General features: G+C 47.3%; 1 protein-coding gene across 1 annotated transcript in view; it reads left to right on the top strand.

Annotated features, from left to right (window-relative positions):
• LOC122934293 (cytochrome P450 2K4-like) overlaps positions 1-16,709 on the top strand; it is a 65,400-nt gene extending 48,691 nt beyond the window's left edge. Inside the window, exon 10 of the mRNA XM_044289659.1 lies at positions 14,780-16,709. Within this exon, the coding sequence (XP_044145594.1) occupies positions 14,780-14,958 (179 nt within the window). The 3' untranslated portion in view covers positions 14,959-16,709. The remainder of the gene's footprint in view (positions 1-14,779) is intronic.
• The last annotated feature ends 319 nt before the right edge of the window (positions 16,710-17,028 follow it).

Below are 17,028 nucleotides of genomic sequence, written 5' to 3'. Positions count from 1 at the left end.
CGATCCCTGGCCCTGAATGCCAGCATTTCTAAACTACTGGCCTATGAAATGCTGTCATTTAGGCTGGTGGACACAGACAGCTTCAAACAGCTCATGTCGCTTGCTGTCCCACAGTATGTTGTTCCCAGCCGGCACTACTTCTCCAAGAGAGCCGTGCCTTCCCTGCACAACCAAGTATCCCATAAAATCAAGTGTGCACTGCGCAACGCCATCTGTAGCAAGGTCCACCTAACCACAGATACGTGGACCAGTAAGCACGGCCAGGGACGCTATATCTCCCTAACTGCACACTGGGTAAATGTAGTGGCAGCTGGGCCCCAGGCGGAGAGCTGTTTGGCGCACGTCCTTCCGCCGCCAAGGATCGCAGGGCAACATTCTTTGCCTCCTGTTGCCACCTTCTCCTTCTCGGCTTCCTCCTCCTTTTCTTCCACCTGCTCATCCAGTCAGCCACACACCTTCACCACCAACTTCAGCACAGCCCGGGGTAAACGTCAGCAGGCCATTCTGAAACTCATATGTTTGGGGGACAGGCCCCACACCGCACAGGAGTTGTGGCGGGGTATTGAACAACAGACCGACGAGTGGTTGCTGCCGGTGAGCCTCAAGCCCGGCCTGGTGGTGTGTGATAATGGGCGAAATCTCGTTGCAGCTCTGGGACTAGCCAATTTGACGCACATCCCTTGCTTGGCGCATGTGCTGAATTTGGTGGTGCAGAAGTTCATTCACAACTACCCCGACATGTCAGAGCTGCTGCATAAAGTGCGGGCCGTCTGTTCGCGCTTCCGGCGTTCACATCCTGCCGCTGCTCGCCTGTCTGCGCTACAGCGTAACTTCGGCCTTCCCGCTCACCGCCTCATATGCGACGTGCCCACCAGGTGGAACTCCACCTTGCACATGCTGGACAGACTGTGCGAGCAGCAGCAGGCCATAGTGGAGTTTCAGCTGCAGCACGCACGGGTCAGTCGCACTACAGAACAGCACCACTTCACCACCAATGACTGGGCCTCCATGCGAGACCTGTGTGCCCTGTTGCGCTGTTTCGAGTACTCCACCAACATGGCCAGTGGCGATGACACCGTTATCAGCGTTACAATACCACTTCTATGTCTCCTTGAGAAAACACTTAGGGCGATGATGGAACAGGAGGTGGCCCAGGAGGAGGAGGAGGAGGATGAGGAAGAGGGGTCATTTTTAGCACTTTCAGGCCAGTCTCTTCGAAGTGACTCAGAGGGAGGTTTTTTGCAACAGCAGAGGCCAGGTACAAATGTGGCCAGCCAGGGCCCACTACTGGAGGACGAGGAGGACGAGGATGAGGAGGAGGTGGAGGAGGATGAGGATGAAGCATGGTCACAGCGGGGTGGCACCCAACGCAGCTCGGGTCTATCACTGGTGCGTGGCTGGGGGGAAAGGCAGGACGATGACGATACGCCTCCCACAGAGGACAGCTTGTCCTTACCCCTGGGCAGCCTGGCACACATGAGCGACTACATGCTGCAGTGCCTGCGCAACGACAGCAGAGTTGCCCACATTTTAACCTGTGCGGACTACTGGGTTGCCACCCTGCTGGATCCACGCTACAAAGACAATGTGCCCACCTTACTTCCTGCACTGGAGCGTGATAGGAAGATGCGCGAGTACAAGCGCACGTTGGTAGACGCGCTACTGAGAGCATTCCCAAATGTCACAGGGGAACAAGTGGAAGCCCAAGGCCAAGGCAGAGGAGGAGCAAGAGGTCGCCAAGGCAGCTGTGTCACGGCCAGCTCCTCTGAGGGCAGGGTTAGCATGGCAGAGATGTGGAAAACTTTTGTCAACACGCCACAGCTAACTGCACCACCACCTGATACGCAACGTGTTAGCAGGAGGCAACATTTCACTAACATGGTGGAACAGTACGTGTGCACACCCCTCCACGTACTGACTGATGGTTCGGCCCCATTCAACTTCTGGGTCTCTAAATTGTCCACGTGGCCAGAGCTAGCCTTTTATGCCTTGGAGGTGCTGGCCTGCCCGGCAGCCAGCGTTTTGTCTGAACGTGTATTCAGCACGGCAGGGGGCGTCATTACAGACAAACGCAGCCGCCTGTCTACAGCCAATGTGGACAAGCTGACGTTCATAAAAATGAACCAGGCATGGATCCCACAGGACCTGTCCGTCCCTTGTCCAGATTAGACATTAACTACCTCCCCATAACCATATATTATTGGACTCCAGGGCACTTCCTCATTCAATCCTATTTTTATTTTCATTTTACCATTATATTGCGATGCTACCCAAAGTTGAATGAACCTCTCCTCTGCCTGTGTGCTAGGCCTAAATATATGCCAATGGACTGTTGCAGTGGTGGCTGACATGAAGCCTGATTCTCTGCTATGACATGCAGACTAATTCTCTGCTGACATGAAGCCAGATTGTCTGTTACGGGACCTCTCTCCTCTGCCTGGGTGCTGGGCCTAAATTTATGACAATGGACTGTTGCAGTGGTGGCTGACGTGAAGCCTCATTCTCTGCTATGACATGCAGACTGATTCTCTGCTGACATGAAGCCAGATTGTCTGTTACGGGACCTCTCTCCTCTGCCTGTGTGCTAGGCCTAAATATATGCCAATGGACTGTTGCAGTGGTGGCTGACGTGAAGCCTGATTCTCTGCTATGACATGCAGACTGATTCTCTGCTGACATGAAGCCAGATCCTCTGTTACGGGACCTCTCTCCTCTGCCTGGGTGCTGGGCCTAAATTTATGACAATGGACTGTTGCAGTGGTGGCTGACGTGAAGCCTGATTCTCTGCTATGACATGCAGACTGATTCTCTGCTGTCATGAAGCCAGATTGTCTGTTACGGGACCTTTCTCCTCTACCTGGGTTCTGGGCCTAAATTTATGAAAATTGACTCTTACAGTGGTGGGTGACGTGAAGCCTGATTCTCTGCTATGATATGAAGACTGATTCTCTGCTGACATGAAGCCAGATTGTCTGTTACGGGACCTTTCTCCTCTGCCTGGGTTCTGGGCCTAAATTTATGAAAATTGACTCTTACAGTGGTGGGTGACGTGAAGCCTGATTCTCTGCTATGATATGAAGACTGATTCTCTGCTGACATGAAGCCAGATTGTCTGTTACGGGACCTTTCTCCTCTGCCTGGGTTCTGGGCCTAAATTTATGAAAATTGACTCTTACAGTGGTGGGTGACGTGAAGCCTGATTCTCTGCTATGATATGAAGACTGATTCTCTGCTGACATGAAGCCAGATTGTCTGTTACGGGACCTTTCTCCTCTGCCTGGGTTCTGGGCCTAAATTTATGAAAATTGACTCTTACAGTGGTGGGTGACGTGAAGCCTGATTCTCTGCTATGATATGAAGACTGATTCTCTGCTGACATGAAGCCAGATTGTCTGTTACGGGACCTTTCTCCTCTGCCTGGGTTCTGGGCCTAAATTTATGAAAATTGACTCTTACAGTGGTGGGTGACGTGAAGCCTGATTCTCTGCTATGATATGAAGACTGATTCTCTGCTGACATGAAGCCAGATTGTCTGTTACGGGACCTTTCTCCTCTGCCTGGGTTCTGGGCCTAAATTTATGAAAATTGACTCTTACAGTGGTGGGTGACGTGAAGCCTGATTCTCTGCTATGATATGAAGACTGATTCTCTGCTGACATGAAGCCAGATTGTCTGTTACGGGACCTTTCTCCTCTGCCTGGGTTCTGGGCCTAAATTTATGAAAATTGACTCTTACAGTGGTGGGTGACGTGAAGCCTGATTCTCTGCTATGATATGAAGACTGATTCTCTGCTGACATGAAGCCAGATTCTCTGTTACGGGACCTCTCTCCTCTGCCTGGGTGCTGGGCCTAAATTTATGACAATGGACTGTTGCAGTGGTGGCTGACGTGAAGCCTGATTCTCTGCTATGACATGCAGACTGATTCTCTGCTGACATGAAGCCAGATTCTCTGTTACGGGACCTCTCTCCTCTGCCTGTGTGTGTGCTGGGCCTAAATATATGCCAATGGACTGTTGCAGTGGTGGCTGACGTGAAGCCTCATTCTCTGCTATGACATGCAGACTAATTCTCTGCTGACATGAAGACAGATTCTCTGTTACGGGACCTCTCTCCTCTGCCTGGGTGCCGGGGCCTAAATATCTGAGAATGGACTGTTCCAGTGGTGGGTGACGGGAAGCCAGATTCTCTGCTATGGAACCTCTCTCCAATTGATTTTGGTTAATTTTTATTTATTTAATTTTTATTTTAATTCATTTCCCTATCCACATTTGTTTGCAGGGGATTTACCTACATGTTGCTGCCCTTTTGCAGCCCTCTAGCTCTTTCCTGGGCTGTTTTACAGCCTTTTTAGTGCCGAAAAGTTCGGGTCCCCATTGACTTCAATGGGGTTCGGGACGAAGTTCGGATCGGGTTCGGATCCCGAACCCGAACATTTCCGGGATGTTCGGCCGAACTTCTCGAACCCGAACATCCAGGTGTTCGCTCAACTCTACAAGTGACCAAAAAGTCATGATGACTAGGGATGAGCGAACTCGAACTGTATAGTTCGGGTTCGTACCGAATTTTGGGGTGTCCGTGACACGGACCCGAACCCGGACATTTTCGTAAAAGTCCGGGTTCGGGTTCGGTGTTCGTCGCTTTCTTGGCGCTTTTGTGACGCTTTCTTGGCGCTTTTTGAAAGGCTGCAAAGCAGCCAATCAACAAGCGTCATACTACTTGCCCCAAGAGGCCATCACAGCCATGCCTACTATTGGCATGGCTGTGATTGGCCAGAGCACCATGTGACCCAGCCTCTATTTAAGCTGGAGTCACATAGCGCCGCCCGTCACTCTGCTCTGATTAGCGTAGGGAGAGGTTGCGGCTGCGACAGTAGGGCGAGATTAGGCAGATTAACTCCTCCAAAGGACTTGATTAACTGATCGATCTGCAGCTGTGGATCATTGAGCTGCTGATCCTCAATTGCTCACTGTTTTTAGGCTGCACAGACCGTTTGTCAGTCTCATTTTTCTGGGGTGATCGGCGGCCATTTTGTGTCTTGTGGTGCGCCAGCACAAGCTGCGACCAAGTGCATTTAACCCTCAATGGTGTGGTTGTTTTTTGGCTAAAGCCTACATCAGGGTGAAGCTGTCACACCAAGTGCATTTAACCAGCAATAGTCTGTTCATTTTTTGGCCATATACAAAATCAGGGGCAAGCTGCGCCTGTCACCAAGTGCATTTAACCCTCAATGGTGTGGTTGTTTTTTGGCTAAAGCCTACATCAGGGTGAAGCTGTGACACCAAGTGCATTTAACCAGCAATAGTCTGTTCATTTTTTGGCCATATACAAAATCAGGGGCAAGCTGCGCCTGTCACCAAGTGCATTTAACCCTCAATGGTGTGGTTGTTTTTTGGCTAAAGCCTACATCAGGGTGAAGCTGTCACACCAAGTGCATTTAACCAGCAATAGTCTGTTCATTTTTTGGCCATATACAAAATCAGGGGCAAGCTGCGCCTGTCACCAAGTGCATTTAACCCTCAATGGTGTGGTTGTTTTTTGGCTAAAGCCTACATCAGGGTGAAGCTGTCACACCAAGTGCATTTAACCAGCAATAGTCTGTTTATTTTTTGGCCATATCCCAGTCTAATTCTGTCACTAAATCCATACCGGTCACCCAGCGCCTAAATACTAGGCCTCAAATTTATATCCAGCTAAATCTGTCCCTAGTGCTGTAGCTGGGCGAGTTATTTAGTGTCCGTTCAAGCACATTTCTTGTTCTGGGTTGAAATACAATTCCCAATTTAGCAATTTCATAATTTAGTGGTTCCTGCTATATCAGAGCTATTTGAAATCTATCCCAAAAAGGGTATATAATATTGAAGGTGCACATTGGGTCATTCAGAATAACTTCACACACACCCGCTACTGTGTATTTCCAAGTCTAATTCTGTCACTAAACCCATACCTGTCACCCAGCGCCTAAATACTAGGCCTCAAATTTAAATCCCTCTAAATCTCTCGTTACCCACCGCTGTACTGTTGTTGCTGGGCAAGATATTTAGTGTCCGTCAAAGCACATTTTTTGTTCTGGGTTGAAGTACAATTCCCAATTTAGCAATTTCATAATTTAGTGGTTTCTGCTATATCAGAGCTATTTGAAATCTATCCCTAAAAGGGTATATAATATTGAAGGTGCACATAGGGTCATTCAGAATAACTTCACACACACGCTTCTGTGCATTTCCAAGTCTAATTCTGTCACTAAATCCATACCGGTGACCCAGCGCCTAAATACTAGGCCTCAAATTTATATCCCGCTGAATTTGAATACAATACATTGGGCCAAATAATATATTTGTTGTTGTGGTGAACCATAACAATGAGAAAAACATCTAGTAAGGGACGCGGACGTGGACATGGTCGTGGTGGTGTTAGTGGACCCTCTGGTGCTGGGAGAGGACGTGGCCGTTCTGCCACATCCACACGTCCTAGTGTACCAACTACCTCAGGTCCCAGTAGCCGCCAGAATTTACAGCGATATATGGTGGGGCCCAATGCCGTTCTAAGGATGGTAAGGCCTGAGCAGGTACAGGCATTAGTCAATTGGGTGGCCGACAGTGGATCCAGCACGTTCACATTATCTCCCACCCAGTCTTCTGCAGAAAGCGCACAGATGGCGCCTGAAAACCAACCCCATCAGTCTGTCACATCACCCCCATGCATACCAGGGAAACTGTCTCAGCCTCAAGTTATGCAGCAGTCTCTTATGCTGTTTGAAGACTCCGCTGGCAGGGTTTCCCAAGGGCATCCACCTAGCCCTTCCCCAGCGGTGAAAGACATAGAATGCACTGACGCACAACCACTTATGTTTCCTGATGATGAGGACATGGGAATACCACCTCAGCATGTCTCTGATGATGACGAAACACAGGTGCCAACTGCTGCGTCTTTCTGCAGTGTGCAGACTGAACAGGAGGTCAGGGATCAAGACTGGGTGGAAGACGATGCAGGGGACGATGAGGTCCTAGACCCCACATGGAATGAAGGTCGTGCCACTGACTTTCACAGTTCGGAGGAAGAGGCAGTGGTGAGACCGAGCCAACAGCGTAGCAAAAGAGGGAGCAGTGGGCAAAAGCAGAACACCCGCCGCCAAGAGACTCCGCCTGCTACTGACCGCCGCCATCTGGGACCGAGCACCCCAAAGGCAGCTTCAAGGAGTTCCCTGGCATGGCACTTCTTCAAACAATGTGCTGACGACAAGACCCGAGTGGTTTGCACGCTGTGCCATCAGAGCCTGAAGCGAGGCATTAACGTTCTGAACCTGAGCACAACCTGCATGACCAGGCACCTGCATGCAAAGCATGAACTGCAGTGGAGTAAACACCTTAAAACCAAGGAAGTCACTCAGGCTCCCCCTGCTACCTCTTCTGCTGCTGCCGCCTCGGCCTATTCTGCTGCTGCCGCCTCGGCCTCTTCCTCCGCCTCTGGAGGAACGTTGGCACCTGCCGCCCAGAAAACAGGGGATGTACCACCAACACCACCACCACCACCTCCGTCACCAAGCGTCTCAACCATGTCACACGCCAGCGTTCAGCTCTCCATCTCACAAACATTTGATAGAAAGCGTAAATTCCCACCTAGCCACCCTCTATCCCTGGCCCTGAATGCCAGCATTTCTAAACTACTGGCCTATGAAATGCTGTCATTTAGGCTGGTGGACACAGACAGCTTCAAACAGCTCATGTCGCTTGCTGTCCCACAGTATGTTGTTCCCAGCCGGCACTACTTCTCCAAGAGAGCCGTGCCTTCCCTGCACAACCAAGTATCCCATAAAATCAAGTGTGCACTGCGCAACGCCATCTGTAGCAAGGTCCACCTAACCACAGATACGTGGACCAGTAAGCACGGCCAGGGACGCTATATCTCCCTAACTGCACACTGGGTAAATGTAGTGGCAGCTGGGCCCCAGGCGGAGAGCTGTTTGGCGCACGTCCTTCCGCCGCCAAGGATCGCAGGGCAACATTCTTTGCCTCCTGTTGCCACCTCCTCCTTCTCGGCTTCCTCCTCCTTTTCTTCCACCTGCTCATCCAGTCAGCCACACACCTTCACCACCAACTTCAGCACAGCCCGGGGTAAACGTCAGCAGGCCATTCTGAAACTCATATGTTTGGGGGACAGGCCCCACACCGCACAGGAGTTGTGGCGGGGTATTGAACAACAGACCGACGAGTGGTTGCTGCCGGTGAGCCTCAAGCCCGGCCTGGTGGTGTGTGATAATGGGCGAAATCTCGTTGCAGCTCTGGGACTAGCCAATTTGACGCACATCCCTTGCTTGGCGCATGTGCTGAATTTGGTGGTGCAGAAGTTCATTCACAACTACCCCGACATGTCAGAGCTGCTGCATAAAGTGCGGGCCGTCTGTTCGCGCTTCCGGCGTTCACATCCTGCCGCTGCTCGCCTGTCTGCGCTACAGCGTAACTTCGGCCTTCCCGCTCACCGCCTCATATGCGACGTGCCCACCAGGTGGAACTCCACCTTGCACATGCTGGACAGACTGTGCGAGCAGCAGCAGGCCATAGTGGAGTTTCAGCTGCAGCACGCACGGGTCAGTCGCACTACAGAACAGCACCACTTCACCACCAATGACTGGGCCTCCATGCGAGACCTGTGTGCCCTGTTGCGCTGTTTCGAGTACTCCACCAACATGGCCAGTGGCGATGACACCGTTATCAGCGTTACAATACCACTTCTATGTCTCCTTGAGAAAACACTTAGGGCGATGATGGAACAGGAGGTGGCCCAGGAGGAGGAGGAGGAGGATGAGGAAGAGGGGTCATTTTTAGCACTTTCAGGCCAGTCTCTTCGAAGTGACTCAGAGGGAGGTTTTTTGCAACAGCAGAGGCCAGGTACAAATGTGGCCAGCCAGGGCCCACTACTGGAGGACGAGGAGGACGAGGATGAGGAGGAGGTGGAGGAGGATGAGGATGAAGCATGGTCACAGCGGGGTGGCACCCAACGCAGCTCGGGTCCATCACTGGTGCGTGGCTGGGGGGAAAGGCAGGACGATGACGATACGCCTCCCACAGAGGACAGCTTGTCCTTACCCCTGGGCAGCCTGGCACACATGAGCGACTACATGCTGCAGTGCCTGCGCAACGACAGCAGAGTTGCCCACATTTTAACCTGTGCGGACTACTGGGTTGCCACCCTGCTGGATCCACGCTACAAAGACAATGTGCCCACCTTACTTCCTGCACTGGAGCGTGATAGGAAGATGCGCGAGTACAAGCGCACGTTGGTAGACGCGCTACTGAGAGCATTCCCAAATGTCACAGGGGAACAAGTGGAAGCCCAAGGCCAAGGCAGAGGAGGAGCAAGAGGTCGCCAAGGCAGCTGTGTCACGGCCAGCTCCTCTGAGGGCAGGGTTAGCATGGCAGAGATGTGGAAAACTTTTGTCAACACGCCACAGCTAACTGCACCACCACCTGATACGCAACGTGTTAGCAGGAGGCAACATTTCACTAACATGGTGGAACAGTACGTGTGCACACCCCTCCACGTACTGACTGATGGTTCGGCCCCATTCAACTTCTGGGTCTCTAAATTGTCCACGTGGCCAGAGCTAGCCTTTTATGCCTTGGAGGTGCTGGCCTGCCCGGCAGCCAGCGTTTTGTCTGAACGTGTATTCAGCACGGCAGGGGGCGTCATTACAGACAAACGCAGCCGCCTGTCTACAGCCAATGTGGACAAGCTGACGTTCATAAAAATGAACCAGGCATGGATCCCACAGGACCTGTCCGTCCCTTGTCCAGATTAGACATTAACTACCTCCCCATAACCATATATTATTGGACTCCAGGGCACTTCCTCATTCAATCCTATTTTTATTTTCATTTTACCATTATATTGCGATGCTACCCAAAGTTGAATGAACCTCTCCTCTGCCTGTGTGCTAGGCCTAAATATATGCCAATGGACTGTTGCAGTGGTGGCTGACATGAAGCCTGATTCTCTGCTATGACATGCAGACTAATTCTCTGCTGACATGAAGCCAGATTGTCTGTTACGGGACCTCTCTCCTCTGCCTGGGTGCTGGGCCTAAATTTATGACAATGGACTGTTGCAGTGGTGGCTGACGTGAAGCCTCATTCTCTGCTATGACATGCAGACTGATTCTCTGCTGACATGAAGCCAGATTGTCTGTTACGGGACCTCTCTCCTCTGCCTGTGTGCTAGGCCTAAATATATGCCAATGGACTGTTGCAGTGGTGGCTGACGTGAAGCCTGATTCTCTGCTATGACATGCAGACTGATTCTCTGCTGACATGAAGCCAGATCCTCTGTTACGGGACCTCTCTCCTCTGCCTGGGTGCTGGGCCTAAATTTATGACAATGGACTGTTGCAGTGGTGGCTGACGTGAAGCCTGATTCTCTGCTATGACATGCAGACTGATTCTCTGCTGTCATGAAGCCAGATTGTCTGTTACGGGACCTTTCTCCTCTACCTGGGTTCTGGGCCTAAATTTATGAAAATTGACTCTTACAGTGGTGGGTGACGTGAAGCCTGATTCTCTGCTATGATATGAAGACTGATTCTCTGCTGACATGAAGCCAGATTGTCTGTTACGGGACCTTTCTCCTCTGCCTGGGTTCTGGGCCTAAATTTATGAAAATTGACTCTTACAGTGGTGGGTGACGTGAAGCCTGATTCTCTGCTATGATATGAAGACTGATTCTCTGCTGACATGAAGCCAGATTGTCTGTTACGGGACCTTTCTCCTCTGCCTGGGTTCTGGGCCTAAATTTATGAAAATTGACTCTTACAGTGGTGGGTGACGTGAAGCCTGATTCTCTGCTATGATATGAAGACTGATTCTCTGCTGACATGAAGCCAGATTGTCTGTTACGGGACCTTTCTCCTCTGCCTGGGTTCTGGGCCTAAATTTATGAAAATTGACTCTTACAGTGGTGGGTGACGTGAAGCCTGATTCTCTGCTATGATATGAAGACTGATTCTCTGCTGACATGAAGCCAGATTGTCTGTTACGGGACCTTTCTCCTCTGCCTGGGTTCTGGGCCTAAATTTATGAAAATTGACTCTTACAGTGGTGGGTGACATGAAGCCTGATTCTCTGCTATGATATGAAGACTGATTCTCTGCTGACATGAAGCCAGATTGTCTGTTACGGGACCTTTCTCCTCTGCCTGGGTTCTGGGCCTAAATTTATGAAAATTGACTCTTACAGTGGTGGGTGACGTGAAGCCTGATTCTCTGCTATGATATGAAGACTGATTCTCTGCTGACATGAAGCCAGATTGTCTGTTACGGGACCTTTCTCCTCTGCCTGGGTTCTGGGCCTAAATTTATGAAAATTGACTCTTACAGTGGTGGGTGACGTGAAGCCTGATTCTCTGCTATGATATGAAGACTGATTCTCTGCTGACATGAAGCCAGATTCTCTGTTACGGGACCTCTCTCCTCTGCCTGGGTGCTGGGCCTAAATTTATGACAATGGACTGTTGCAGTGGTGGCTGACGTGAAGCCTGATTCTCTGCTATGACATGCAGACTGATTCTCTGCTGACATGAAGCCAGATTCTCTGTTACGGGACCTCTCTCCTCTGCCTGTGTGTGTGCTGGGCCTAAATATATGCCAATGGACTGTTGCAGTGGTGGCTGACGTGAAGCCTCATTCTCTGCTATGACATGCAGACTAATTCTCTGCTGACATGAAGACAGATTCTCTGTTACGGGACCTCTCTCCTCTGCCTGGGTGCCGGGGCCTAAATATCTGAGAATGGACTGTTCCAGTGGTGGGTGACGGGAAGCCAGATTCTCTGCTATGGAACCTCTCTCCAATTGATTTTGGTTAATTTTTATTTATTTAATTTTTATTTTAATTCATTTCCCTATCCACATTTGTTTGCAGGGGATTTACCTACATGTTGCTGCCTTTTGCAGCCCTCTAGCTCTTTCCTGGGCTGTTTTACAGCCTTTTTAGTGCCGAAAAGTTCGGGTCCCCATTGACTTCAATGGGGTTCGGGTTCGGGACGAAGTTCGGATCGGGTTCGGATCCCGAACCCGAACATTTCCGGGATGTTCGGCCGAACTTCTCGAACCCGAACATCCAGGTGTTCGCTCAACTCTAATGATGACCAAAAAATGTACCCCAAAATGGCTCTCATGAAAACTAGAAGTTGTCCCCCAAAAACAGGATACTATACAGCACCATTGACAGAAAAATAAAAATTTTACTGGTCTTTGTACACAGTGGCAAAAAAGTTGAAAAACATTTTTTTAAAATAGAAGTACATCTTGAAAGCAGTGCTGGAGGCAGAGGAGACCCATACTGGAGGTCCAGTCTAAAGATGAAGAAGGTTGCCTAAGCCCCAAAAGCACCAGACTTTTGTTATGATAGAGGATCAGAAAGAAAACAACCTCAATTTGAAAAACTTGCACTTGAAAACAGACTGAAACCATACAGTAAATAGCAAAGAAGGAGCAGCACTTTCTTAATGATATGAAGAAACTTTTATTCAAAGCATCATCACATCATCAGTGACTCACAGATATCATCAAGAAAGTGAGTGCCGGTCCTTCTCAGCTATTTACTAGTGGGATTCCCTGGACGCACGCACCACGTGCAAACCACGGTGCTGAACAATCTTTTCCGATACTGGAACCATACAGTGACTGAAATGAGCATGAGGGAAGAGTGATCCATTGGCACAGGTGAGGCATAGGGATTCCTGGTGTGTAACACAGAGACTCCTCACTAAGGAGTGTTCTGTGAAGTTATCCAAAGCTTCTAAGTTCACAAAAGCAGGGCAGGATTTGAGGAGTGACTTGAAACCAACAATTTTTCATCAAGGAAATGATGTGCCAGACCTAAGACGATCTTACCACTCTCACATAAAATCTTGAAGTTTCTTTATTTCACAGGGCAAACTGGATAGCATGCAGATGACCTGTTTGCTCACAGAAGAGACATATGGGATCATTTATAAAACTGGTTTAAAGTAGAACTAGATTGGTTGCCCATTGGTTCACCTTTAATTTTCCAAAGGAGCTGTCAAAAATGATAGGTGGAATCTGAATGGTTGCTATGGGCAATTAAGCCAGTTCTACCCTACACCAATGTGAAAAATGACCCCAATGGTCCTTGATTTAACTGCAGAGTCTGTCTTCTGTGACAGGGCTGTTCAACACAATTGCATGATCTGACAATCATCTATACAAGTCTGCCGCCAAAGCCTCCTTGTTCCAAGCCATTTCTGATGCCTGGGTACAAAATTTTGTTTCATACTGATCAGCTGTAAAGAACTCTGCTTCAGGCAGAGGCTGTAGTTGAGGTATGGCCAGGTTCCTTAAAGGGGTTCTCCAGGAAAGGGAAAATAAATGAAAATACTGAAAAATATGTTATTATAAACTCTTAAATACCTTTAATTATTTATAATGGCTCATTTTGTCTAGGGGACAATCAGTGAAGGAGTTAAAATGGCCACTGTCAGATTCCTGGGCAAGGAATCTATCCTCCTAATGACACTGCAGGACAACCTGTGATAGAATGCAGAGCACAAAGCAGAATATCTTTGCAGGCTCAGTTCTCTGCCTGTATGAGCACTATGAAGCAGATCACAGCTGAGATAAGTGCTTATCTTTCTGTCTGAACCAGACGGGAGCTGAAGTCACCTCACCTTGAACACACAAGTGGAAGAGTTTTCTAATGACACTCCTCCACGACATCAGCATGCGCCTGGTTCTCATTCTTAAACTTTATCTTGAAGTTGTGAGTATGAGTTGAGGTGAGCATTCTGAAGCTCAGAGACAGTTGAGCACTTATATCAGCTGTCATCTGCACATAATAATGTGCTTCACAGTGCTGATGCACGAAGAGACTAGAGTTTACATAGAGCTTCTAATCTGTGCTCTGCTTTCTCACACAGGCCTCCTGCAGTGTCATTAGGGAGACGGATTCCATGTCCAAGAATCTGAGAGTCCATTTTAACTCCTTCACTGATTTTCCCATAGACAAAAATGAGCCATTAAAAATAATTAATGTCATTCAGGAGTCTATTTATAATAATGTTTTTTTTATTATTTTAATCCTCATCCTTCCAGGAGAACCCCTTTAAAGACCCTTGGAAATGTCCCCATGTCAAGGTCAGAGAAAACATCATTGGGCCATTTAGCTACCAAAAAATAGGATGCCTTGGCCAGAGCTTCTTCTGTGACCAAGGCCAACATGTACAATAGGCCACTTTGACCAACTACTTTGCACACCTATCTCCATCAGCTTCATAAACATTGCAAAGAGTGGGAGCACTCATGTTCGCTCAACTACTGCTCCATTCCAACTTATGGTGGCTGTGGTCATACAGTAGGCGGAATGGATGACTTCCTAATGATTGGTGTGGATTTGAAAGGTTGGGACCCCAAGATTCCTTGTACAAATCTTTCTAATTGCAAACAATGGAAATCAAAAACATCGGTGAGAAATGTATCTCCAACCATGTAGATAAGAAGTAATTGTCAACATTGAAAAAAACACTTTTAAGTAACAACTATCTTTACTGCAACTGGTGCAGAGAAGTGCAGTACTTCTATGGGATGTTAAGTACAGTATAAATGAAGATCCAAATGATGGAAAGTGTTAATTTACACCTCATATGTACCCAAACGTTTCAGAAATTTATTAAAATGTTAATTTTACCAAGCAGTAGGAGTACTGTTACTGAATAGCATTTTATGTTCTTATTATTATGGATTTTTATTGTGTATATTTTTTTATTTTTAGGCAGAAGAAGTTGTGCTGGCGAGATCTTAGCTAAAATGGAGATATTCCTGTTTATTACATCACTTTTGCAACATCTCACATTCAAGGCCCCCCCGGGAGCTAAACTAGACCTTACACCTGCATTGGGGTCTACAAATTCCCCTAAACCTTTTGAAATTTGTGTCATACCTCGCAACTAGGATGTGGAAATTCATTTTGTTTATTGTTGTGCATAGAGATCACCGAAGTATTGAATCGGCTGCTTTGCTGAATTTTACAAAAAAATATCTGCTTTGTGACGAATTACTTTGTCACAAAGCACATTTCTTTGTAATTACTGGGTGCAATGACAGGAAACGGTGATTGCATCCACCCTACGACCCCCCCCCTTCATTGTACCCCTCAGATGCCGGGTTCATACATGATCTTGGCATCTGATATAAATAAGAGTGTCAAATAAAATAAAAAAATAATACTTACATGCTCCTTTTACTAGTGACGGTAATAAGCGGTAATAAGTCAGAACAAGTGGACTTCTTGTATTTTTCTTATAGTTACCCATCTGGCTTTTTTAATTATAACTTGTGCAAGACATCTCCAAGCTTGAACAGCAGGTGCAACATCTATTTTTGGCCACTTACAATGATGTTCAACACCTCTTCCTAGGAAGTTTAATGACACCTAATAGCTTCAGGCATGACAATGCAATCAACATCATACCACCATGAGGTCCTTGAACTTGCATTGATTATGTTAAACAAATTAGGGCTTCTTCACATCTGCACAGTAAGCTCCGTTCTGGGCAAAAAGACCAGACAAAAATTCCTGAATGCAGGACTTTTTTGTCTGGTAGAAAACAGTATACAGAATGGCACTTCTGTTATTTTTGCTGCCCAGTTGCTCTGACTTATTGACTTATTACTACTGATATACAGTTCTTTCATGGAAATTGCTGTTTATTTTCACTGTGTCAAGCAATAAAATTAAAATCATTATATCACTCATATAGACTGCAGTAGAGAAAGTGCATGCTTGGCCTGCTGCTTTCTTCTTCTCCCGTTCTGTCATTTTTATCGAAATGATGGATTTCACAAGACCCACTTACAGCACTCCCAATGGGTATGGTATTGGTCCCATGGGTGGGCCTTAGACCTATTAGATATTTATGACATATCCTACTGAAACACCGTATATGTTTATGGTCTCGATACTCTTTTAATATTTACCAATATATTATATAATTGCTGCTTTCATATATATTCTGACATTATTTTATGCATTGTGGATAGTGGTAAGCAAAGTTTTCAAAAATTTGATTTGGTTGCTTCGCCCAACTTCAACTAGAAACTACTTTGTCACGAATCACATTCCATTGTATGTAGCAATCGTGCCATCCCCGTTATTGAACCCCTCGGATGCCACGTTCACATTGAGGGCCTTTCAAGGGTTAATCAGTGGTTAAAAAAAAGTATATATTCACCTAATCCATTTGATTGTGTAGAGGCCGTTGCAGCCATCTTCACTGAAGAAAAAACACGCAAAGTATCTCTTGTGCGCAAGATTTGAAGCTTCAAGATGGTCGTGACGGACTCTCCGCGATCAAATGGATGGGTTTTTTTTTACCCACCATTTCAGGAAAAATTGATATTGCTACCACAAAGCACACGGAAATTCAGCTTTGTGACAAATCACATTTTACCCTGAAATTCGCATAGAATTTTTTTTTGTTAACTTAGATTTACTCAACACTAATTTTGAATAATATATTGTCTAAACCTACAGTACCTCAAAGTGTGAATAAAAGTGTTCTGTGATGTGTGGTACCTTAATCCGCTTTCTTGAAATTCTGCAGCCCTTGGCTTCCTTACCACTGCAGGCATAGACAGACAGACACTTCATTTTTATACTATGATTAATTCCATAAATATGTCAAATGGTTTTGCTTTGAATGTGAAAAAATAAAAGTTTTTTGTAACACATTCCCTTGAGCGAAAAATTGTTTGTTCTTTGTAAAAATTCAATTTTTAACCCGTTCCTGACCGCCTAATAAACTGTATATATACGGTTGGGTATTTAAAGATGGTTCCCAGGGCTAATGTATGCGATCGATGATAAAGTTGATCACACACATTTAACCCTTCAGATACCGTGTTCAAATGTGAGAGGTCAAAAAACAAGCTAATGGAAATATGTAAATGGATTGCTGTCTGATACTGTCCTTCCACTTGTAGATAGAAGGGTGTTTTCCTAATAAAAGCAAGACTTCAGGT

Source organism: Bufo gargarizans, chromosome 4, assembly GCF_014858855.1.
Source record: "Bufo gargarizans isolate SCDJY-AF-19 chromosome 4, ASM1485885v1, whole genome shotgun sequence".
NCBI classification, from domain to species: Eukaryota; Metazoa; Chordata; class Amphibia; order Anura; family Bufonidae; genus Bufo; species Bufo gargarizans.
The sequence above is the reverse complement of the archived record's forward strand: the minus strand, read 5'-3'. Positions and strand labels throughout refer to the sequence as shown.